This window comes from Callospermophilus lateralis, unplaced genomic scaffold (assembly GCF_048772815.1).
Source record: "Callospermophilus lateralis isolate mCalLat2 unplaced genomic scaffold, mCalLat2.hap1 Scaffold_1353, whole genome shotgun sequence".
In the NCBI taxonomy this organism is placed as follows: domain Eukaryota; kingdom Metazoa; phylum Chordata; class Mammalia; order Rodentia; family Sciuridae; genus Callospermophilus; species Callospermophilus lateralis.
In genome coordinates, this window is record NW_027512514.1 from 123,713 (window position 1) to 150,421 (window position 26,709).

Here is a 26,709-nt window from a genome sequence, read left to right on the forward strand (position 1 = left end):
TTCAAACAAATCTGTTTTATAACTTCAAGTTTCTCCCCCAAGCTCTTAGATTTTAATTCGTCCAAAGTCAGACTTTCATTGACTAAAAAATGTTTGAGCAGGTCCTCTTCTGTATACAGAGAACAGAGCCATAAATAAGATAAAGTTCCTGCTCTCCTAAAATTGACATTCCAGTGTGTTCTAGTCAGCTTTTTCATTGCTGTGAGCAAAGGCCTGACAAGAACAGTTTTAGAGGACGAGTGTATTTAGGGGTTCAAAGTTTCAGAGTTCTCACTCCATAGACACCCAATTCTGCTGCTTGGGACTCGAGGCGAGGCAGAACATTATGGAAGAAGAGATGACATAGGAAAGCACCTGGAAACAAGGCACTAGGCTACCATCTCCAGTTTTTTTTTTTTTTTTTTTTTTTTTTGGGGGGGGAAGACTGGCCAGGTCTTGCTAAGTTGCTTAAGGACTAAGTTGCTAAGGCTGGCTTTGAACTTGCAATCTTCCTGCCTCAGACTCTGGAGACACTGGGATTACAAGCATGTGTCACCACACCTGGTCCTTAAAATATTCATAAACATCTAAAAACACATTAAGAATTTTTGCATCTGATCAGGGATATTGCTCTGAAATTTTCTTTGATACGTCTTTTTGGTTCTGTTATCAGACTACTACTGGCTCCACAGAATGATTTGGCAAAGTTCCTTTCTTTTCTATTTGATGGAATAATTTGAAGTTCTTTAAAGATCTGGTAGAACTCAGCTGAGAATCCATCTGGTCCTAGACTTCTTTGCTCCAAGACTTAATTGCTGCTTCAATTTCATTACTTGATAGTGTAAAGTTTTCTATATCCTCATAGTTCAATTTGAGTAGGTCATATCAGAAATCTATCAATCTTTGAAATTTTGTAGCTTATTGGAGTATAATTTTTCAAACTTGTTTCTAATGATTCTGGATTTTAGTAGTGTATCTGGTGATCTTTTCCATCTCTAATTTTGCCGATTTGGATCTGTTTGCTTAAGGATTTAATCGATCTTATTTACTTTTTCAAAGAACCATCTCTGTTTTATTGGTCCTTTGAGTATTAAAAAAAAAGCAGTGCAATTTCTGATTTCCTATCTTCTACTCATATTGGTATTTGTTCTTTCTCTACAGACTTGAGATGTAACATTAGATTTGGTATCTATTTTTCATGTAGGAACTTGGTGCTATAAACTTTTCTTAGAAAAGCCTTCTGGGACAGTATGAGATTTTGATGTTTTATCACTATTTGAGGAAACAGATTTGAGAAAAAAAAAATCAACAAGGCTAAAAGAAGTTAAGAACAAGCTAAGAGTTATCTAAAGTAAACCTCAGGTTTGGGCTTCATGTAAATACATTGAGATTTGGAAACACAGGAAAAGCAGGTCTGAAGAAAAAAATGAAGATAGATTGTAATGAGGGTGAGGTACTTATGAGCCATTCAAGAAAGATGCTAAGTAAACATGTGTTTTGTAGCTCTACAGCCCAGGAGTGACTTCTGGGATTCAAATGTGAGAAATGTGTGCATTTAGGTGGTTTAAAAAGCATAAGTTGAATAAGTTCCTATAACATAAAAAATTATGACTGAAGGATTCCACTAGAATTACTAAGTTCATCAAGGTAGAGGGAGATTAAAGATCAATATATACAGTTATATTTCTATATACTAGCAATGAATACTGAAGAAGGATAATTAGGTAAAAAGGCAAGAAACATAACCAAAACTACAGACACTAGCATACCCTTTCAAATGATTTGACATACAAAAGCTGTTAATATTTTTTCCTGTCTTCATTTAAAAAAAAAAAAATCAAACTTCAATTTAGTTTTACCAAAGCACTACTCTAATAGTTTTCTTCAAAACAAAGGAAAATTTAAGATTTATCATAGTATACTAAAGCCACCATGTGTATGCCTGTCACACCTTGGGAAACATTAAGCGGGATAATGTTTCTATTTGATGGAACAATTTGAAGTTCAAATGGAGGGATTTCTTGGCTGCTAAGGTAAGGATGGGGATTCCAAACTGACAGGAGTGCGAAATGCCACATACAGGCCTTTCAAAGGCAGACCTTCTGCAGTAAGAATCACCTAGAAAGCATTTTTTTTTTTTTAAAGAAAGAATTTAATATTTTAGTTTTCAGCAGACACAACATCTTTGTAAGTGGTGCTGAGGATCGAACCCGGACTGCACGCATGCCAGGCGAGCGCGCTACCACTTGAGCCATATCCCCAGCCCACCTAGAGAGCCTTTTAACAAAAAAAAAAAAATTTCTAGGACTGAGCCTTTGGGAATGAGACCAGTTATGCTTTCTTCTTTTCGAATTTATCAATAGGTGATTCTGCTGTCCATTCCCTGTTAAGAACCACTGACCTAACAAACAGAATGTCAATGAAAGCACTAAGGAATGCGTTAAATTTCTTGGGAGTCCTTGCCTAGCACCTTCCCTCAACCCATAGCTAATGCCAACAATCATCAGAAGACTTAATTTCGTCTAAAACCCTGGGATACATTTAAACAACTCCACTACAAAACCATGTTCACCACCTCTATACAGTCTACTTATTTAAACCAGGATTAAAGGTTTGCATGACTATCCAGTTTCTAAAACTAAACCCCACTTTTCAGCCAATATTATCAGTTTAATTTTTTTAAGTCATGCCCCCAGGAAAATTAAGTCTCGTCTCTGAAACAAAGCCCACTTTCTGTTGAAGCCTACTAACTACTGTGGGCCAGGTAGGTACCCCTGACCATGGCTCCTCCTACTATGCCTACTACCAAATTCCCACCATGATTTTCCTGTTAAATGCTACCTTGTAGCCTCCTCTGGACATGCTTGGTGCTTGCAAGCTTGCCAAAAACATGACCTTTTCTCAGTCCTCAGTGCAATACCAAGAAAGAGTAACTGTGGTTCTGATGAACCCAGCCCAATTCTATTTTAAGATTAGGAGCCATCTCAAAGTCATGAAAGTTAATTTCTATTTTACCATAAACTACTGCGATTTCTAAAATTGCTTGGAATGCCTACCCATGCCCTGAACTCACCTATGCCTGGTTTTCCCTGACCCGATAACCACCCTCTGAAACCTTAGTGGCTCCTCAAAATTTCTGATGCTGGGAATCTAAATTTATTCCCTAAGTGCTGAACCATTTAGACCATTAACCTACTACCTGCCCTTGTATTATGCATGTCAAAATCCTGTTATCTAAGTTCAAGACAACCTACTTTTTTGCAAATTTTTGTGTTATAACACTGCGCTCCTAGATAGCTGGAGTACCGTCCTCTATTACACGGATTTCGGAAGAGGGACATCCCAGCTGGTCGGAGTTACAAGCTTGCTTTAATTTGATTTAAATTTAATTGGTGGTCTTTTGTGTTGTGGTTTAACAGTTCCACAATTATCAATACAACCAAGAAAGAATTCAAGACCCTGTCTCTTAATCCAGGGCACATTCTATTCCACATACAATTTTTTTCCCCACTTGATTTTTTTTTTAAGATTGATAACTGATAAATAAGATAAAGGTTACTCAATAGTCTTCTTTCGTCTTTCCATTCAATGTAAACCACAGTAGACAGCATCATTCATAGCATAAGAAATTCAATCCAGCCAAGCTAATTTCTTCAGATTACATTTCCAGAAATCTTTGCAGAGATTGTGAAGTAGTTCTTAGAGTACAAAAAGCAAAAACAAAAAATCTGAGAAAAAACCTTGATATGTAGTGAATTTGATCTTAAGTTAACCAAAAAGATTCACCTGAACAGATTTTAAGAATTTATAGTCTTCAAAAAGCTTACTTAAATGTGGCTATGACAAGAACTAGCCCACCCTATGAAGGAATCTCCCAGAATAGGAGTCAAGGTGTCAAAGTGATTTCCAAGTTAATATTTTTAAATGTTAGCCAAAAAAGGATCAAACTAATGAAAATGATCAAAACACTCCATCACAATTCTTTTATTCCCCATCAAGAAAAATAAGTTGTGTTCTATTTAGCAAACATTCAGCTAAAAATTGCTAAGAACCAAGATTCTTCTGAGTCTTACATGTCTACTGACCTTTAGCATATTCTGGAATGGTCAGCCAGCATATAAAGAATAAAAATAGACCACAGGAGATAGTCCACTTCCCTCCCTCTGGAGAACCCAGTGCCCCTGTCATCAAAAGTCAGACTGTAGAGATTAGCAAGGACCTGAAATCAAATCTGAAGATTTTCATTCCTACCAAGACAATGTAGTTCTATGGACAAGTTATCTCCTCATTCCTCTTCAAATAACCAATCTGAGCTAATAGGAAGGACTTTCTCATGTTGGACAAGAAACCGAGACACAAAATGAAAAATTCTTAAGGTCAACTCAATTACTGATATTCGTAGTTCCCAAATACAACGCTGCACATTCACCTCTCCAATGGCAGCAGTGTCTACGTTATCAATGGTGAAATGCACTCCCTCTCTGCATGAGAGTCAGTGATTAAGGCTAAGACTTTTCCAAAGACAATCCTTCATATAATTATTAATCTTATCTAGCTAGAATTTATGAAAAATGTTCTAATGTAACTTATACTCAATTGTTCCTCTATCAATATGGAATATTTTCATATATCACTATTTTGAGTCTCGAACACATTTGACTTTAAAAACAAAAGTTTCATAGTAGAACTGCTATGAATGTCTACTGAGTAGTTTGCAAAAATCTCATAAGTCTAGATGGAACTTATAGTTCATAGACGGAAACTGCACTTGGGAAAATCTTCAAAGATGGGAATCCTCAACACTATCTTCCCCCACAAAATAAATTTAAGCATGTGTAAGACCAACCCACATTTCTCTGGGTAAGGATGATGTATTAAGGACAAGTATGACTCTGAAGACTACTGCCAGGTAGGTACCCATTCTACTCCAAAATTGTTTCCATTCTATGTCACTGAAGTTACCATGATGTCACATGAGAGCTCTTTCATACAATAAGTATTTTTGACTCCCTGCTAAACTATTTATTTCAAATACCTACTTTATCCCAAGAGTAAAGACATTAGAAAGCTTGCATTTTAAATGTGTACGGTTTTGTTTACGAGAAAACCTACATGATATTAAATCACTATGTGTAAATGACAGACCTTCAACACTCAGCATGCAACCACTTAGACATCTTCCAGTCTTCCCTAAACAGCCTTCTGAAGACTATGTCCTGCTCCACCTCCTGAGCCTTTCAAGCAAAGTAGTAGTCTTAATAAGTGTGTGCTTAGAAGTAATTACTAACCACTCTTCAATAGTGAAGTTCACCTGTGTGACTAATGTACTTTAAGGCAAACTGACACCCTAACCTATAATTCCCTGTAAATTTTATTTCAAGTTTTTCCTACAGAATCTGTGTTTGGCCTAAAACAATACTTGGTAGAACAGAAATTAAGTCATTGAAATGCTTGGACTCTCCGTTTGTACAACCTTGACATGAATTAGTCATTCATGGTAGTTACACAAAGAAAATATACTCATGTTTTCATACAGTCTAACAAAAATAAAAGTATTCAATAAAAGCATAAAGAGCTTTTTCTTTGATTTACACATTTAATTTATAACAATGCTGTGGTCTGGACATGGCTCCATGTGTTAAAATTTGATGCCCACTATGAGGTATTAAGATAATAGAAACTTAATCCAAACATGATATTAAGAGGTGAAACCTTTGGGAAGTGATTAGTTTAGGTCATATGGTGAAGCCTTCATGATTGAACCCTCATGGCTTTATACGAGGGATAGAGACCAGATGGACACACTCAAAAGCAAGCTTCCTGTCTCTTGCCATGTGATACTCTGCATTGCCTCAGGAGCCGGCCCAGAAGAACAGATGATGTTCAGAAGCTGGATTTCAGAACTGTAAGCCTGAATAAGCTTCTCTTTATGAAGTAAGCCTGCTTCAGGTATTTTGTTTTAGTTATGAAAAAGGGACAAATACAGCTTCGTTGACATGACATACATCCACAAACTTCAGACATGAAAGGTATTTATGGATAACAGACAAAACTGATTATAATATTACACAAATCTATACAATAAAAATCATCGAATTGTACACAAATTTGGTATCAAAGAGTCATGAATGGCTTCTAAAAAAAGAATATGCCTACTTTCTGGGAGGAGCTATCTTTTGACTATTGAAATGTAAATTAGGGCCTAGTTACCTTCAAAGAGTAACTGTAGTTATTGAAGAACTGTTGAAGATTCAAAGCTTAAAAAAATTAAGGCTTTGCTTATAAAAATCTGCAACATTAGGCACAAATTTTTTTTAAAAAGTTACATGCTATTGAAGACTAAGTATACTTTAAAAATCTATACTTAATGTCTATTTAAACTTGAGTTAACTGTCCTTTTTTGTGAATACATGACCATAAAAGTCTCCAACTCTTGGAAAGCATGGGCAATCTATGAATCTCCTGCAGTAAGCACAGTACCCACCATGTACTAAAATGTGAAGGAGGCAAGAGATTTCTCAGCCAGAATCCAAGTATAATCTCAAAAAGAGCAATGAGAACAAGAAAGGAGTGTGGTGTGGCAAGGTACACCTAATAATACCAACTCCTCAGGAAACTGAGGCAAGGTGATTTACGCCTATAGTCTCAAACTGGGCATGGCAGCACATGCCTAAAATCCCAGCCACATGGAAGACTGAGGCAAGGGGACGGCAAGTTTATGGCCAGCATGGCCAACTTGACAAAAACCTGTCTCAAAATGACAAGAGGAGGTACCAATATAGCTCAGAGATAGAGCACCCTTGGGTTTGATCCCCAGTAAGGTCAGAGAAAGAAAAGATGGTTTCAAAATGTTCGAGTGGGTGGAGAACAGAACAGGACTGGAGCATAAGATACTCCACATGCCTAAGGACATAAGATACATTCATTCAGCCTCAGTCAGAACATACAGGTAGCAGTCAGTATACCCAAAGCTTATCCCATACTTCAATTAATTTTTGTTTCATATTACCCAATTTCCCAACTCAATTTTTCCTCAACAATGCTCGCAGCAAGAAAAACGATGAATTCCATAAAACCCTGAATTTGTATATTACCAATTTATTCCAATTCCACTCTGGCTGATATATTTCTCATTTATAAACTCCTTGTAGATAAATATCACGTGTTAACTTTATACTAGAGAAACTGGAAATAAAAATGTGATGAATATTTCACCTTTCATTTAAAAAGGACCACATAATGGAAAATATAAACAATCTAGCAAAATGTTTATCACCTACAAGCCAACATTTATACATATTCCTTGCTTTATAGCTATTTTCATTCAGTAACAATGTGGTCATCCATCTGCAAGCTGACTGCCATCAAAAGTTTTATGTGATTGCAGAATAAGCAATCTCCTCCTTGGTTTGAGAATATATTTAATTTTCTAAAAATTTTATGTAAATAGACTACCCACCCCCCCCAAAAAAATACCCTCAATTGCTTAGATCCTGGTCCAAAAAGTGTGAGTCTTACAGTAATAAATATAATCTGACTTAGAATTATCATGTAATAAGTACTCTAATAACTACAAACCTGTAATTGCCTTCCTGAAAAAAATACTAGAAAGACTAATATTCATTCACTTTGACAATAAGTCAATGTAGTGGAGAAGACACTGAAATAAACTAAAGAAAAACAGCACATGACAAATACAATAAAATACCCAGTAAGATCTGGATCTTAAATGTCCCTCAAAGAATATGGAACAGGCTTGGTCATCAGCCTGTGGCACTAATGGAAGGTGGTGGAAGCTTCAAGAGAGGAACTCTATTGGAAGGAAGTTAGGTCATTGAGTACAGGCACTAAGGGGAGGTTTGGGAACCCTGCCTCTTCCTCTCTTCACTTCCCAGCCACCATGAAATGGGCAATTTCCTCAACTACACACATCCAGCATGATGTATGGTGCCTCCATAGGCCAAAAAGAAATCAACCACAATAAACCTCTGGAACTGAGCCAAAATAACTTTTCATTCTTGAAGGCGACTTATTTCAGGTATTTTTTTTCCTACAGCCACAGAAAACACAACATCCTTCTCTTTATGGGACAAGGGAAAAGAAATAAAGAAAACAGAAAACAAAATACAAAAATAAAAGGGGAAGAGAAAAATCAGAAGAATTAAACAACAGTAACTGCCTCAGTTAAGAGAAGTTATCTAAGGTGCCCCAAGGGAGCACTAGTCAACATACAAATAGAGCTCCTTTACTAGATGCCACGAATTTTACAGACTTATACAACACAAACTCCTTGCCTTCAATGTCTGACATTCAGATTGCAGTTATGGGTTATGTCTAAGTCCATTTATACTGCTTTGACAAAATACCCAAGACTGGGAAATTTACAAAGAACAAATTTTCTGTCTCAGTTCTGGAGTCCAGAAAGGCTAACACATGCCAACACGCCAGCATGCCAGCAAGTGTGGTTTTCTGGTAAGGACTGTTGTCTACTTTCAGAATAGCACCTTGTTACTGTATTCTCCAGAGAAGAGGACCGATATATCTTCACATGGCAGAGGATAGAACAAGAGGATCAAGGGCTGCGTGAAGCCTCTGATAGGGGCCTTACGTCAACTCTTAAGAGTCATAGGACATAATTACTCCTTAAATTCCCCATTTTTTGTTCCATTTTAGTAATATTGGAGATTGAACAGGGCCTTACACATGAGAGACAAGTGTTCCACCTCAGTTATATCCCCAACCCTTCCGATTTTGAGACAGAGCCTTCCTAAGTTGCCCAGGCTGGTCTTAAACTTGTGATCCTCCTGCTTCAAGCTCATAGCTGAGAATACAGGTGCATACCCCCACATTGACCAGTAAGTTTCAACATATGAATTTTAGAGGGAACATATTCAAACCATAAACAGATACCACACTTCATTTTGCAGTTTGACTATATCTAAGTAGTGCATATCCTCTCCCTTCTCCCACACACTTCCAACTACACTGCCAGCCATGCTACACCACTTCAAATTTCCCCAGATATGACTTCTTTCCTCTTGCCATTTTTCCTATTGTCACTTCATCTGGGATGTCCATCCTGTCCAGACTATCCATTCTCCAAAGCAAATACAAGTGCCACAAGTCAAGCTTCCCTGATCCTTCACAAAAGTAATCTCTCCTTTATCCGAATCCACCACATCTGCAGTTTTAAGGCCCTTACTTTCTAACTGAAGAATGTGAAAGAAATAGGGTATACTAGACAATATATATTACACGTATATAACAAATATGCACATATTTTATGTTATTTTTTATCCAAGAATAAAAACTTGAGGTCAGGACTGATATTCATCTTTACATTGTGCACAACATCTAGCATAATGTGTTTCACACAAATAAACAACAGCAAATAAGAAAATGAAAGCAGGCCAGTTATAGAACAGACATTCTACCTCAATCTTCATAACAGACAACTCATCTCACAGAATGCATGCACATTTTAATACAGAAGGTTAAAATTTCAGAAAAGTTTACAAGCACTGAGAAAGGAACATATTAATAGCTAGGCTTTAAAAAAAAAAAAAACATCAGGTGAACTGTCGACAGCTATCCATGGCCAGTATGAACCAGACGATCATTTTAACCAGTGAATAGGAAAATCTGCTGCCTGGGAACTTCCAGTGGCAATCTTGCTGGTTAAAAATGGACAGATACATGTTAGTTCTATTCATCTATTCCAGGTTCCACACAGAACCAGAGATGAGGTAACCTGTTGCAGCCACCTAGCCACACAGACTCCCAGAGATAGGCATGGCTTCAAGATGCCAATCAACCTGTTGACTACCAGACACCATGAAAAACTCCACCTGCTGAAACCCTGTCCCTGCCTTTGAACTCTTCCTTAAAAAAAAAAAAAAAAAAATTGGAGAGCCACCTGCCCGTCACCCCAAAGGAGGAATTGAAAAATCAAATACAAGAGGCTTACAGGATACCGAATGTACAAATTACCACAGATCCATAGCAAGGTATACTATAATGAGAATGCCTAGCATACAGAATAAGGATAGGATTAAAAGTCGACAAGATTACATATAGGGGGAAACCAATTCAGATCTCAGACTTTTGAACCCAAACCTTCAAAGCTAGGAGATCCTGGAACACTTACCAACTCTGAAAGAAAATGTATGCCAACCAAGAATCTTATACCAAGCAAAATTAAGCTTCAGGTTTGATGACAAAATAACCTTCCATGATAAGACAAAAATTAAAAGAATTCAACAAGAAAGCCCACACTATAGAATATCCTTGGCAAAAATATTCCATTAGGAGGAAATGAAAGTCAGCAAAGGCAGGAACTATGCTAAAGGAAATTCCAATCAAAGGAGAAACCAACTCAAGTTTAAAAAAAAATAAAATAAACAGTAATGACCAGAAATACAAACCATGTCTCAATAATAACCTTTAATGTTAATGCCCTAAACTCAAAAGACAGACTGGATTAAAAAAAAAAAAAAGAAAAGAATGATCTAACAATACGCTGCCTTCAAGAGATTCATCTCATAGGAAATGACATCCACTCACTGAAGGTGAAAGGATGGGGAAAAAACATCACTCACATGGGCCACATAAACAGGGGTTTCCATCCCAATATCAGATAAAGTGGATTTAAGGTCAAAATCCATCAGAAAAGAAAGGACATTTTGGGGGCTGGGTGGCTATGATAGAGTGCTTGCCTACTGTGCGCTAGGTTCATTCCCTAGCACCATGTACAAAATAGACAAAGATATTGTGTCCACCTACGACTAAAAAACTTTAGAAAAAGATTTTATACTGCTTAAGAGAACCACACATCAACAAGACATATCATAAGTATCTGTAACACAAAAAATGAAGCACCCATATATAAACAAATCCTTCTCAATTTCAAGAAGCAAATCAACACAATAATACTAGGTAACGGAAGAATGGAGGAACTTTGGATTGGTCAAAAGGGAGGATGAGAAGGGGTTATAAGGATAGGAAAGTTGGTGGAATGAGATGAACGGACATTGTTACCCTAGGTACATGTATGATTGTAAATGGTGTAGAGACACCATTCATGCAGTCAGAGAATTGAGATGTTGCAGTGCATTTTTGTACAATGAACTGAAATGCATTCTGCTGACATGTACAGCTAAGTAGAATAAAAAAAATTTTTGAGAATTGAAGTCGTTTAATAACTTTTCTGTTCCAGCTCCTATCAGGACTGGAGGAACCTATCAGGAGTTCCCTTGAAACTAATTCTGAATTTGTCTCATTTCTTCACTAATTACTTTAGAACATTTTTCTCTGGTGGCTTATCCCCTCCTGCACAGGAAGCTCCTGGTGAGGGGCTGGCTATGTGGTGATAAATATATGAGGAAGGAAAATATTAATAGCTAGGTTTAAAGAAAACCAAAAAAAACTTGACCAAGAGTAAACTTTGTTTCAACATAATAAAACACTATCAAAGAATATGTGAGCATAAAGAAATAGGTTACTGTCAAGAAAAATAAATTATCATTGTGGTCTGGGAGCAACAAATATGGTCAAGGCTTGAGACTTGCGGTTTCTACAAAGGGCTGACAGCTCAGCAGAGGAGTGTGCTCTTGGTTCAGTAGCACACAGTTTCTTGATTCACAGCTATTACCCAAGCTGAAAATGTGTTTTGCTCTTATTAATTTCATTGTGTATTTCCTTATAAAACTTTATAACTGCAGCCTACTGGTATTTGCAGAAGCACAGCTTCTAATAGAACAACCTGACTTGAGACAATAAGCAGTCTCATCTATGACAGGATATAACGCTGACTTCTAGTATGAATACTGACCCCAATTAATTGACATTAAAGTTAAAACACATGGGCTGGGGATGTGGCTCAAGCGGTAACACACTCGCCTGGCATGTGCAGGGCACTGGGTTCGATCCTCAGCACCACATAAAAAACGAAAGATGTTGTGTCCACCAAAACTAATATTAAAAAGAAATTCTCTAAAAAAAAAAAGTTAAGACTCATTAGTCCTACTTGAAGACTAGTGAAGCTGACCCCCTAGATGTTTAAAGCCCAAACCTGGAAACCGAAGTTAGACGTAAAAGGGCCAAGGAAAAAGCCAACATTTTGGCCTTTGCCCTCTAAGGTCAGCCAGGATCAAGGGAACAACAGGACCCCTCTAAAGGCCCGGCAACTCCACTGAGCCACCCAACCTCCCTGTCAGCAGGATCATGAGGACCCTAGAGAACAGAATGCCAACCAGAATTCTGCAGAGAGAAGGGTCACTGGAGAGGGAAATGCCCCTGATGCTCTTATTAAGGGAAGCCACATGTGCTCAGCAAGACCCTGACCCATCCCGGCAGATGTCACAACTAGTAGAGGAAAAGCTAAAGGAGCCAATTGGCTTCTCACAGGTTCCCAAGATTGCTCCCTGACAAATCTCAGCTAACAGTAGATAGGAAAAAGGACAATTTTGACAAATAGTCTTAAACACCTGGCAGGAAAGTATAACCAAAACACAGCCATACATGGACATTTATAAAAGACAATGGCTCTTATTTTTACTTCAGATGTACATTTGTTAGTCCTTCAGAAAATAAGCAAAACTAGATTATAAAAGGTTGTTTGTTTAATACAGGAGCGCCTGAAAATTTTCACAAAAAGCTCTGTCAAAGTCAATAGTTTCTTAGTGAATCTGGGAACTACAAGTCTTTCTAACCTTGCATAGGTGACCTTTTTGGGTGGATTTTTTTGTTTTGGCTGTTATAATTTTTATAAGCTGCTGCTCAGACTCCTCCTCTGGAGTTCACAATTCATCACTTTGCCTTGTGACTTGGTTTCAATCAAGACCTGGAAAGAAGACAAGCTTCCACTAAGCGGGAAAGGAATTTGTCAAATGCTGAGTATTACTGGGGCAGCTATCCAAACTGCTAACAAGGGAGAACTCATTATGGGTGATCTCCAATTCAAAGTTAAGATCTCTAAGATGGGTGGCAATATCAGAGGGTACAAGAACAAAAATAAAATGAGACCAAGAGGTATAAAGAAAAGCGGGGGGAGGGAGGTTTTAAGAAATAGAAAAGTCCTGCGGTCCATTTTTAGAATATATTCTTTAGTTTTGAGATGTAAGAGTCAATCACACCCATTTTAACTATAGCCCTTCCCTCTACCAGCCCCAATTTTAAAATTAGCCAGTCACATAGACTGTAACCCAGAACTCGTATCAGAACAAGATGCAGTGCTCAGTTAGGATAAAAACAGGTAGAAAGACAGAGTATTAAGAAAAACTAACCTGAGTACCAAGAGGAAATTGAATTTCTCAATTTCCACAAATTGGCCTGTGACAGTGTCCCTTGTAGAAGCATAGAACTGAAGCTTAGAGTATTAGGAACTGAACCCAGAACTTCACACACTGGCAAGCAGTCTACTTCCCTGCTACACACCAAGCCCAAAACTGATATCTGACACACTTCTCCATGAAACAGTGTCTGACACATGTGTGGCATCCCAGTCTGTAGATAAGATCTCTGCAACCCAAGCATGAAGGAAGACCCATCTTCCTGCAGTAAAGACCTCTTTTGACTTGGCCATGACACCACCTCCCCTGGAAAAGTCACATCTCTGAGCACTTGTGTTCAGTAGTGTAGCTACTCGTGGGGGATGAAAAAAGAAAGAAAGCCAAAGTTGGCAGGTATGTACCGTATGGGAATGGAGTTGAGGCTTGGAAGATCTGGATTCTAGCATAGATTCTGCACCCTCCTGTGTCAATGCTTTGCTAGCTTAAGCAAGGAAGAAGTTTGTCACTTAAGTTCCAAGGTAGGCTGTGTGAGGATATGACGACCTGGCACTCCACACCCATCCTCTTTCTAGTGGTCTTTCCACTAAGGGCAAGAAAACTAAACACTAAATTTCTCCGGTTCTCAGCTTTGATTTGGTAGAGATGTTTTGGCAAACCAGATGCACACATGTGGGATAAGGAGAGTGGAAAAGGAGGAGCAGCTGCATTTAAGCTATTATGAGGGTTGCCTGGTTTTCCTGTGCTGTGTCAGCAAAGTCTCCATGACCATCATTGATTTGTAAGAATGAGGAGGCTAGCTATGAGCCATTTATTTTGTAGGTGCTGATGGCAGCAAGTGCACCATGATCACCATCTTTTCTGCTTACACCTGTGGTACTATAGTTCTGATTTACAGAAGAGCTAGCAGCTCTCGTACCACAGTGTGACATGAGGAGTCACTTCTGGATGGTTGACAGTGTGCGCCTTGTACTAAATCCCTTAAAAAAAAAAACCCACAACCCAGGCAGAGTACCAAGTGTGGTTCTTGCCAGACTCTTCAGTAACATACCCTTCTGCAAAAGTAAAGTTTGCTTTGCATGTGTTTGATTCTTCATGGCAATCTGGTATTTCTAACAAAATGTAGGGATTACCAGTACCCAAACTAAGGGGCCAGAGTGGTAGATACTAAAAACGTAGTCCAACTCATAGCATGGTCCAATTTCAGAACACAGGAGGGAAAAAATCTTAAGATTCCCTTCCAGAAAAAGGGAAAAAAATAAAAATGGGCTTCATTCCAGAATGTAAAAATTTAAGAGTAATACTGGAAGCTAGAAAAAAAAAATACAGCAATACCTCTCAAATTGTAAGGGAAGATCATTTCCATCCTACAATTCTGTTGGCCCAAATATCAATTAAGCATGCAAATAGAATAACGCCATTTTCAGGCATCTGTGACTTAAAAAAAATATACTCCCATGTGCCTTTTCGTGAGGTGTTATAGGAAGTTGATTCACCAAAATAGTGAGATAAACCGGAAGAAAAAAGAAAACTTTCCTGAATCTGGTTTTTTTTTTTTAACAAAACAAAAAATTCTTGGGATGAGGGTAAAGTTCCAAGACAATCGCTATATAGCAGGCAGAAATCTAAATGGGAGCAGATCAGAAAATTCTGAGATACCAATTTAAGAAGGTGAAATTTGGGCTGGGGATGTGGCTCAAGTGGTGGCGCGCTCGCCTGGCATGCGTGCAGCCCGGGTTCGATTCTCAGCACCACATAACAAAGATGTTGTGTCCGCCAATAACTAAAGAATAAATATTAATTCTCTCTCTCCTCTCACTCTCTAAAAAAAAATAGAATAAAATAAAATAGGACTCTTTAAAAAAAAAAGAAGGTGAAATTTCACACCACTAATGTTGTGATGTACTGAAGGGAGACTTACACCCAGAGTGAGTTTAGGGGTTAATCTGTGGTATGTACATTTAAAAGCTTGAGCAACTAGAATATTAACTAAGGAGAACATAGGCAAAAAGTAAGAACACATGTCTGAGTGGCCTGCAAAGCCCTGCAGGATTCAGCAATGACCATTACTCTTCTGACCTCCACTTATTACTCTATCCAATCTGCTTCATCTAAACTCACTTCCTTGCTGTTCCTAGAAAATGCAGACCACACTCCCAACTCGGGGCCTATACATTTGCTCCTCCCCTGCATGAAACCCTCTTCTCCCAGATATTCAAGTAACTATCCTCACTTTTCACAGGCCTTTGGGAAAATAAATTTCAAGGAGAACAGAGACCTCCCACCTAAAACTGTCACCTAAGCCTACTGTCCACATTTCCAATCTGCATCTCTGATCATTTTCTTACCATAGCACTTATCAGCTTTTCACATACTGTGTGTTCATCATTCATTATCTGCTATCCTAGCTAGTTTCATAAGGAACACACATCCCAAGCACCTGGAATAGTTGACAGCAATAAGACATCAATAATGTTTACTGAAAAATAACATTAAAAAGCAATCATGGAATGCCATATAAACTTATCTCACCTGCAAATATCTAAGTATAATACTCATCCTACAAATTGTAATATTAGAGACCAAGCAAAGAATTAGTGTGCATGCATGTGGTAAAGTGAATAAGAAGCTTAGTATCCATCTTCCAAGGGGAAAAAAAATGCAAAGTTGTAAATCAAAAACAATGGAAGCATTTTATTTAGATGCATGAAAGCAACCAGAAGAATGCCACTTAAAGTGGACACCAATTTAGTTAGTTTTTAGAACTATTTAAAACTATTTGATATATGCACATAATTTCAAATATTAAAGTAAATCTAATAAAAATGGTAAAAAAGTTAATCTCGAGATCATGCATATAACAGATCCAAAATTACTATACAGATCACACAAAAATGTCAACATCAACTACCTAACAAAAAAATGATGAATCATTTTATAAATCACAATAGTGGCCAATAACAAAGTTGTACAACCTCAAAGAGCAACCAAAGAAATGCAAATTGAAACCATGATAAGATTCTTTTATCCTTAACAAATCAACAAGTATTTAGAAGTCTGACATCATTCCCAACATCAAGATCATCATTGAGAATGAAATAGAAACTTTCAGACTGGTGATGGGGCTGTATAACGTTGTAAGTTCTAAGGAAAATACTGAACTTTACCTAGATAGGTTTAGGATGTACTTTCTCAACAAGTCAGCAATTCCATTCTAGATACTATATCCTACAGAAACTTACACAGAAGGTGCTAAGTGTACAGTGATTTTTTTTTAACCACTATACTTGTGTTTATATCAAAAAAAACCTGGAAACATTTTCATCTATGGGAGAATGGATAAATGCTACATATTATTCAGAAAATAAAATATTCTCATAGTTAAAAAATACGTGAACAAGATTAAGTACATCAAAAAGCAAGTCAAAGAAATACCTACAATGTCTTCTGTGTGATTCCACTTATTCCTAGTTTTGCTGTTTGACTTTATATAAGTGATAAAGAAGCAGGGGATGATATACACGAAATTTGATAGTGGTTATCTCTGGGACACTGAGGATGGCATTAAGGAAGAGCACAAAGGGCATTTCAGTATGGGGGTAGGGGTATGTATTCTTTTGCAGAAAAATAAAATTATGAAGATACCTATGACTGAATGGTACACAAAACTTGCACACATGTTCAATCGATAAAGAATTAAGTATCCTGAGGGTCAAAAAGTTTAAAGACTAACCAAAAAACAAATTAGTCACAAAATTCAAAACTCAAGTTAGGTTCACCTGACTCAAAATTTGACACTCTTTCAAATTAGAGAATCAAACAATTACCTTGGCTAATTTATGAAATATGTAAATTTCATTCTCAAAATTAAAGGAAAAATCACTGGAAGGAGAAAATGCCAAAAGTTCCTAGTAAACTTCAATGTAGATGGCAAATAATGGACAAGTGGAATCCCTGAAGAATATGTTGCAATTATTGGAAGGAACTATGCAACCTATATTCAGCCAACCTAGCACTAATCTGCAAGGGAAGGAGAAGTAACATCTACTGCGGCCCTTCTGTGTGAAAGCACTTTATATGTAGTATTTTAATAGTTCTCTCAATGCCAAGAATTAGGTATAATACTCATCTTACAAAAAAAAAAAAGATCCAAAGGGCTAGAGGAAAGAAATTCCTTAACAAATATTCCCAGTGCCCTATCTGGCTTGGAGAAATTCAGTTCACCAGGGAGATAAGCATAAAATATCAGAAGATGACTACAACAATATTACAGATATCAAGCATAGCTATACACAAAAGTGTGGAATGAAGCAGCCAAAGAGAGAATCAGGATAGACCATTTCTTCTCACTGAATCAAGATTTCCATATTCACCCAATATTCCACTAAATATCAGAGCAAATGGTTGCTTACCTATGACCAGGGTGGTAAACAGCAGCGTTTATTCCATGAGGATAATAGGTACTGAAGTTGAAACTGACTTTCTTGGTAGCTCTGATTTGTTCCCACACTAAATTTAAGGTAAATAAAAAATAAATACCATTAAACCACAAGGACATCATTAAATGTCAATTTGTAAGACCGGGGGCTGGAGTTGTAGCTCAGTGGTAGAGTGCTTGCCTAGCACATGTGAGGCAGTGGGTTTGATCCTCAGCACCAAAATAAATAAAAGGTAATGGGCCATCTACAACTTAAAGGAATCCAATTAGAACCAGTCAGCATGGGCCAAAGTGACCTAGAGTTTTCCCGATAGTGGGGACTTGAAAGTCTCTCGTCAAAAGTCAAGAGGTACACCTGGACAGGACTGTATGGAAACTTCTCTGGGATCTCCAGTAAAACTGGAATGCTGGAGAGGCACACAGTCCCTTTGTTCTGAGAGGATCCACTCTCTTGAGAATGTCTCCTTTTTCCTATCTCTTCAGTAATCTCATGCCTGTTACTCTGAGTGACATGTATAAAATCTTTGCTTTGATCACAATAATGGGGGGTTGAAGCAGGGGTCTTTGTGCTGCCTCACTATAAGGCCCGAGCCCTGTAACATTGGGAAAGGTACAAGGGAACTTTCTTGCATGATGGCAATTTTCTGTATCTTGAGAAGGATTTGAACAGCACAAGTATGTACATTTATCATAATTTACCAGTGGGTACAACCAAGATTTGTGCTTTACAATGTATGCCATTTTTACCTGAAAAGAAAATTATAAGCAAATATGGAATTCTAATTAATGAAATGCATGCTAAAGTATTTGAGTGCTGATGTCTAACTTATTTTGAAATACACTGCAAGATTAATAGCTAGAGACAGAGGGACAGATGGTCAAAAATGTGTTATAGCAAGTATATAAAATCCTAAGTATAGAATCCAATGTGAAATGTGTGTTCAACACACCATTCTTTCAACTATCGTATTTGCAATTTTTCATAACATGCTAAAAGAAAAAATACAACTGACACTAAACCAGAGAAATAAACATTTTATCAAATATGACTTCCCAAAGTACATTTTTACCTCACAAGGTAACTTCTAAGTTCTCCTCGGTAATTGATGACCAGGAGTTCTGCAGACCACTGTGCACTTGCTTTGTATTCTAAAAATATCAATCCAGCAATGGCATAGCTCAAATCACCTACAAAACTAGATGCCTGTAGAAGACAGAAAGTAAGTTACTGAGATAGTAGATAAAAGTTAATACATGCTTAACTGGAGAATATCCAAGACACTGGCTTTGACACCCTAATCTAGACCAATTTTCCCAACCTCAGCAGCCTCTGAGATGTTCACACAAGTTAAGTAAATTTCTATTCACAGGGAGAAAGGCGGAAGGGTGAGAAGGTCAGGAGGAAGGAAGAGCCACCAGACTCCAAACTCTAAATATAAGCTTTCAAGTGTTAATTTCTACTGCTAGCAGTATCCTAGGCTAAAAACAAAACCAACTCCAATTACTTCCCAGGCTATACTGTTAAATACATGAAGGTCTGAGCACCTTGGGAAGCATGCATAATAAAGTTTATTCCCTTAGAGATGATCAGAATATGTCACTACAAAATACGCTATTTAGGTATAGAATCATTTTGAGAAGGCAACTGAGAACCAAGGGATGCAGCAAAGTTCTCTGCCATCTCCTTACTGCCTAAAAAGGCAAAATTTTCTTTAGAAAAGTGCTTCTACACCAGGAAGGGACTGCAAGTCATACCAAAACGTGTTGCAGAAATGGACCTCATTAACTAATGGAAGATGAGGATTATTTAATTTCACATTTCCTAGGCACTTTCCCAATTTCTAGACCTTTATTAAGATAGTATATAAGCCCCCACGTCTACTTCCTTTAATTCAGTTTTTTATGAAGGTCCAGGCATTTGTGTATTATTTCTCCTGATAATCTGTCTTGTCAGTTTAATTTACAGTCTCCCAACTACTAAGATTTGAGAGTAGAGGAAGTTTTTTCTCCAACACTAAATGGTATCTCGTGGTCTAGAGCCACTCATTGAATACCCGATACATGCAAGTTCTAATTGAGATACTATAAATATATACATAAAATTTCAATGATTTAAAACAGAGGAAAGAAAATATCTCACATTTATGATTACATGTTGAGATGGTATTTTGAATATAATGGCTCAATAAACCAAAGAAATTTTACCTGTTTATTATAGCTACTATAAGATTTTAAAAATTACATTTGTGGGTGGGTGTGTGTGTGTTTACACACAAACACACACACACACACCCCTCGTATTATATTCCTAATAGACTAGTCTAGAAACTAGTAATCTAGATTCCTTAATGTGTTTCCAAAGGATTTCCATAATAGAGGCCAAAGCACGTTTTCCAAGTTTTTCCATTCATTATTTTTGATTTTAAAAATAATGTTCTCAGCTCCACCTCTCAGAGTAAGCTGAAAATCTTACAAATATTAATCCTCAGCTCCTACACAGATCAACTAGATACAAATGCCCAGTAGAGCCTGGGCAATCGTGTAAGTGCATTTTGGTTTTGTTTTTATTTTCCTTATAAAACTCCCAGTTGATTAGCCAGAGTTAGAACCACTGTTCTACCTGCCCTGTACCTTCACTTGAGGAAGAAGGATATAAACTGAAAAGCACTAGGTCACTAAAAAAAGATTAATAACTGGGCTGCCCTGAGAAAGTCATTTTACTTCCAGACTGGGTTTTCTCAACTGTAAAATGGGAATAATATCTTCCCAATGTACTCAAAAGGTAATTTTGAATATTAAATGAGAATAGACTTAGTCATTAATATAAAGTAGCCAATAAATACATGTGGTTTATTTCTCCCCCCACCCATTATTTTTTCCCCATCCACTTCTTTCAATTTCTATCCCTTATTAAAGGTAACAAACTCTAGTTGTTCCAGTCTAGGGTACATTCTGCACCACAACAAAAGAATTATAGCCAGGTGCTGTGATGCATGCCTATAGTCCCAGTGACAGAGGAGGATGAAGCAGAAGGATCAAAAGATCAAGGCCAACCTCAGCAACTTAGTAAGACGCTATCTTCAAAACAAACTAAAAAGAGGGCTGGAGTACAGCACCCCAAGGTTAAATCTCTTATAGTAAAAATAAAAAAATAAACTAAGATATCCTGAAATTAATTAGGAGGGTCAGAGAATGGAAGGGTGTTGGAGAGGTAAGGGAAGTTAGTCAATGAACAGATGTGGACAAAAATCAACTCTAGGTTGAAACCTTGACTTAAATCCCATCATGGCTGCCCACCAGGCCCCGTTTCTGGACTGTTACTCCAACCAATCCAGAAGCAACTATTACTTCTCCTTGTGGACTAACCTCTTGACCCAAGCTTCCCCTCCTTCACTGTTCTCTAGAGGCTTCTCTCTCCTCTAGAGGCAACAGAAGTTCAATGTAAGAATTGTGCTTTCCCTCCCCAAAGTTTATGAAAATACAGAGCTCCAGGTTCAGCAGACATTTTCTAATTCCTATCTAGCCTTGTTGCTGGAAGTTGTAGGAACTTGTTCCAAGACTTAGTTTTTCCTTCTCTGGGTAGCCTGTGTAATGAGGCTCAAAAAACACCTTTATTTCATACATCCCTAGGTCTCAACAGTCTTGTTTTTAATAATCTATTTAGTACTTACCAGGTGGTTTTTAATCTGTATAGTGCCTTATAAATATAAGGAATACCACATAGATATAGACTTCTAAGTTTTGGGGTATCTTAAGTTCTTAGTTTTGTGGGTTTTTTTGGGGGGGGCAGGGAGGTACTGGGGATTAACTTAAGGGCACTATCACGGAGCTACATCCCAGCCATTTTCATTTTTTCTTCTTCCAATCTTTTGAGACACTACTTGCAATCCACCTGCCTCAGCCTCCCAAGTTGTTAAAATTAAACGCATGAACTACCATGCCAAGCAAGTTCATAGGTTTTTCCGACTTACATTTACTTGTATTTCCCCTATACATATATTCAGTCACCTATACATAGAAAGCAACAGACAACTAATGTCAGAGGTTGAAGGAATATACATACCGGGGAAATGACAAATAGTTCACTTCCCATGAGATCAAATACCCTCACAGTTCCTGTGCTTTCAGCATAGGCCAGCAGTGTGCAATCATAACTCCATGCTACCCGTCTCCACTGGGGTTTCGGATCTTTTGGAACTAGAATGAAAAGAGGTGCTTTTAACAATGTCATAATGATAGTTAACATTTTAGTCACTGCAACTATAGTATTCAACTATATTACATTATCTAAGGATCTCTAAAATTTCATTCAATAGAAAACAGTTTCAAGAAATCCATTTCAAGTAAAATGTAAATCAAATATTCTGCCCCATTTATTTTAGAAGCAAAACCTCTGACACCAGAGGCCTGATGAATGCTAAACATACTCTCGTGTCTGGTAAAGGCTCAGAAATATGTCTCAAATAAAATAGAGCAAAAGTCTAGAAAATAATTCTAGTACAATGAGTTTGGCCCCTCTAAAAGCAAAATTTGAGAAGCTTAACAGATCCTTTAAATATATCAAACACAGATGCCAAGAAAATACAAAATAAAAGGAATTCCATACAGATGCACACATTTAGAAAATGCACCAGAACAGTTTTTAGTCAATAATATAACTAAGATTTTTATACGCAACACCTTAAAGTAATCCAATAATCCAACACTGGGATTTTTTTCTCTGAATTTTTAAATAGGAAGGATATTAGCAATGAGGGGAAAAAGAGGTTATGAAACTCTAAACTCCAGGTTTTGTTTGAAGTTTGTGTGTTTCACTGGCTTCCATTTCCCCTCATTAGAAACTCAGAGCTGAAGAGACAGGTAGGATAAACACCCTCTTGTTAGAATTCCAAATAATCAAGCAACTCAAGGTACCACCACGGGACAAGAGCAGAAAAAACCTAGAACCTCAGCATCCTTCCTGCCCACACAGAGCACTTCTCATTATGGCATGCTGCCTCTTGGTCAGGGCCTTAGGACTGCTTCTGTGGGAGAGAAAAATAGGCCACCCCAAATCCAACCTCTTCAGCATATTTTGAGCCAGTTACTCAAAGAAAACAGATTTCTGCAGACAAAAGAATGGCTCCAAGAAGCTGTCCTTTTAAAGAAAAAAAAATTCCATCTATAAAATTGTGTCTACCTAGCCAGGAACAGAGGCACAAGCCTCAACACCACCCTCAGTCCCAACTCCAAGCAGCATTCAAAGAGATGCTTCCCACTAGGTAAAGAAGCGGGAATTAAGTCCAGGCCTTAGACTTGAAATCCAGTGCCAAGTAGAGACCCATGACTCTACCCCCCAGGTCAATACCCACAAACTGAGCCACTGGAACTGCATTAGCCAGGCTGCAAGTAAACTGCCTCCGCTACCCCTCCTCCAACCTTGGGCAACAGAAAAAGAAAAAAAAAAAGACTACCAACTAGGAAGCAGATCATGAAAACTAGCACAGATCTTTAGTCTTGGAGCTCGAGACTCAAAGCCAAGGAAAACCCCAAAGGCCACATACCTAAACCAGAGCTCACAGGTGTAACCTCCAGATCTGTACTGGCATCAGGCAGGGAACTGCACAAATGGGACAGACTTGAGTTTTGGCCTGCATCACTGCCAGCCTTGGAGTGTGCCTGGCACACCCAATCCCTCACACCCCCAAGTCCCTGAAGCTGTAAAACTCAGGTATAACAGTAGCATCAGCCTTGGTAGCCAAGGGACTATCTCCACATCCCATCCCCTTCAGGCACCATAGCTATCCTCAAGGCCAGTGCTTGCAGAGGAGCTGCTAAACCTGCTCAACACCAGGAGAGACTTGTACCCTAGTAGGATGGGTCATGTTTCAGCCTGTATCCCTGCCAACCCATAGCATGGGCCTAGATCACCCCTGAGACCATGCAGATTCTTGTGGCGGAGATTCAGGCACAAGCCAGCTTAGAGTTAGACTTGGAGCCAAAGAACTACCTTCACTATCACTACTCACCTTGGACAGCATAGTGTAGAGCAAAATGCCATTCATTCGCTGACAGTAGGACAAGGCAATCAGCATAGAACTTGGCCTTGAAATGCAGTCCCAGGATGGTGAAACGTAACACTGGAGAGATCTTAACAGTCCTCACCAGTAGGCCAGTGCCCATGAACAAAGCTTTTGAACGGCCCCAGTTCTGACACAGAAGATATATAGCCCCAGTATATCATAAGCCTAACCTAACCAGGATTACCTGTGGCTAACTGCAGCCAGCTTGAGCCATAAAAAGACTCTGGTGATAGGCAACGAGCAGTGTAGGACTTGGGCTACCCAGTGCTGGACTGGTCTTGGTGGATTACAGGCTCTGTGTGAAACAGCTTGGCAGTTTGGGTAGCCATAGGTGTGGCTTAGGGGCCTGGGACTAGCCTCTCCATAGTGATTCTGCCCAGAGTTGGGAGATTTCCCAGTGGCTGTAGATAAGGTGTCTGGGTCTACCACAGTCCCACAGAGGCTTGAGGTGATGGAGTACCCTTGTTAGGTATTCCCCCAGTTCATGCTCAGCAAAACACCAACTGCAGAACTGGTACAAAGTTGTGCCTAGATAGCTCTCTAGTATGAACAGACAGCAAACCAACAGAGTACTCAAACAAAACCTGGAATTAAGGCATCACATATTCCTTCCCAAAAGTGAGTCATGAAGAAACAGAAAATGTGAGCAGACTAATAAGTAATGAGACTGAATCAGTAATAAAAAGCTTCCCAAAGAAAAGCCCAGTATAAATGGCTTCACGACTGAGTTCCAAACATTTAAAGAATTCTCTTTAAATTATTGCCCCCCCCAAAAAAAAACTGAAGAAAATTTTTCCAAACAGATTCTACAAGGCCTGCACTACCCCGATATCAAAACCAGACCTGTACACAAAAGGAAACAAACCAGTATCCTTGCTGAAAAAAATCCAACAAAAATGCTAACAAACCAAATTCAACAGTATATTAAAAACATTAACCATGATCAGTTGGAATTCATCCCAGGGATACAAGGATAGTTCCACCCACATAAATCAATACCACCTCAACAGAACAAAGAACAAAAACCATATGATCACCTCAAAAGAAACAAAGTGTGTGTGGGGGGGGAAGATCCTAAAATTTGTATGGAAACAAAAAAGGTCCAAATAACCAAAGGGATTTTGAGGGGCGGGGGGGAAAAACACAGGAAGTTCAACATCCTTTCATAAAAGCAGTTAGCAAGTTAGGTCTATGGCCTCAATATGATAAAGGTCATATACAATAAGCCAACAGCTAACATTACACTGAGTAGTAAAAGGCTGAAAGCTTTCTAATAAGTGGAATAAGACAAGGATGCCTAGAAACACTACTTTTCAACATAGTACTATGAGTCCTAACCAGAGCAATCAAGGAAAAAAAATAGCCAAGGAAGGTGGCACATGCCTCCGATTCCAGTGATTTGAGAGGCTGAGGCAGGAGGATTCCAAGTTCTGTGACAATGATTCATTTTATGCTTTGAATATAGTAGCCCTTGAGCTCCACCATCTTGGCTTATCTTAAAATGGGCATTTTTTTTTTCCTTCTCCCTATCCCAAATTAACCAATGAATCACAATCCCCCTACAGAGAACACTGTGAATGCAGACTTGGAATAGCTTCTTTAAAAACCCTCTGTTCTCCCTGATGGCAGAATTGCATCCTCTGGGACAGGAGTCCCCTGTGCTTCTCCTTTGATTAAAAAAAAAACCCACACACTTTCCTTTTTCTCAAAATAGTGTCCTCCTGACAATGATGTAAAGAAAAGGGAACTCTGCACACTGTTGGTGGGTATGTAAATTAAAAGTAGAACTACCATATGATCCAGCAATCCTATTCCTACCTACACATATCCACAGGTCCACAGGAAATGAAATCAGTGTATGATAGAGACATCCGCACTTCCATGTATATTGCAATATTATTCATAACAGCCAACAAATGGAAGCAATCTAAATGGAAACAAGTGAAGAATGAACATAATGCATGTGTACATTAAAAACTATTCAGCCATAAAAAAAATCCTGTCATTTGTGACAAAATGGATGGAGATTATGTTAAGTGAAAAACAGCAAGCAGAGACAAGAACTGCATGATCTCACTCAGGTGAAATCTAAAAAAGTTAACCTCCATTTTACTTTCAAGTTTCGGGAGATCATCAGAAGCTGGGGAGATAAGAGGGAAGGAAGGGATGGGGAGAGGCTGATCAATGGGAACTACAGGGAAAAACAATTTTCAGAAGTTTGTGGCCTTCTCTGTAATTATCTGCTAATATCACAGGTCAGTTTTTTTCATTTTTTTTTTAACTCTTATAAAATAGCTTCCTAACTGGTCTTCCCATCTTCAGTCTTTCTCTTCCTCCACTACCCAAAGAACATTTTAAAATAGAAATGAACAAATCAAATCCTTCTGCTACTTTAAAATCCCTGATGGCTTTTTCATTCCCAACAAAACCAAGTCTCAATGCCTCACTATACAGGAAAGGCCCTTACAGAAAGGCCTATCGTATACGTTTATAGTTTCATCCCATACCACGTCCTGTTTCACACCCCTAACACCACCCGCACATATCACATCTGCCCTTCATACACATGGATGCCTTTACCTGGCCTGTTTCTCTCCATTCTTACTCATCCTTCTAAGCCTAGTTTACCTGTTACCTCCTCCTTCCTTGACACTTTGAAGCTGACTGGTCTCGTCTAGTACACCAAATATGCCATACATACATCTTTCATAGTATTGATCACCTCGTACTAGGTTTACACAACTAGCCTTAAAGAACACTAATTAAGTATGCATTATCCAACTGGGGTCTGTTCTCTACCTGAAAGAGGTACTGTGTAGAAGTCAGACTCCCCTTGCCTTCAGTAATATATTTTGTATATATGAGCAAAGTATGCCAAGTATCAATGAGTTCATTTTTACTGTCAATAAGTAAAAAGTATATTAAAAAATCTGAGAGGTCCTTA

At 38.2% G+C, this 26,709-nt stretch overlaps 1 protein-coding gene across 1 annotated transcript in view; it reads right to left on the bottom strand.

Moving 5' to 3' along the window:
- Nucleotides 1–26,709, bottom strand: part of LOC143388716 (NBAS subunit of NRZ tethering complex-like) — a 171,228-nt gene that overhangs the window by 123,560 nt on the left and 20,959 nt on the right. The window contains 4 exon segments of the mRNA XM_077108094.1: nt 17,678–17,740; nt 17,742–17,774; nt 18,774–18,907; nt 21,767–21,900. Of these exon segments, the coding sequence (XP_076964209.1) occupies nt 17,678–17,740; nt 17,742–17,774; nt 18,774–18,907; nt 21,767–21,900 (364 nt within the window).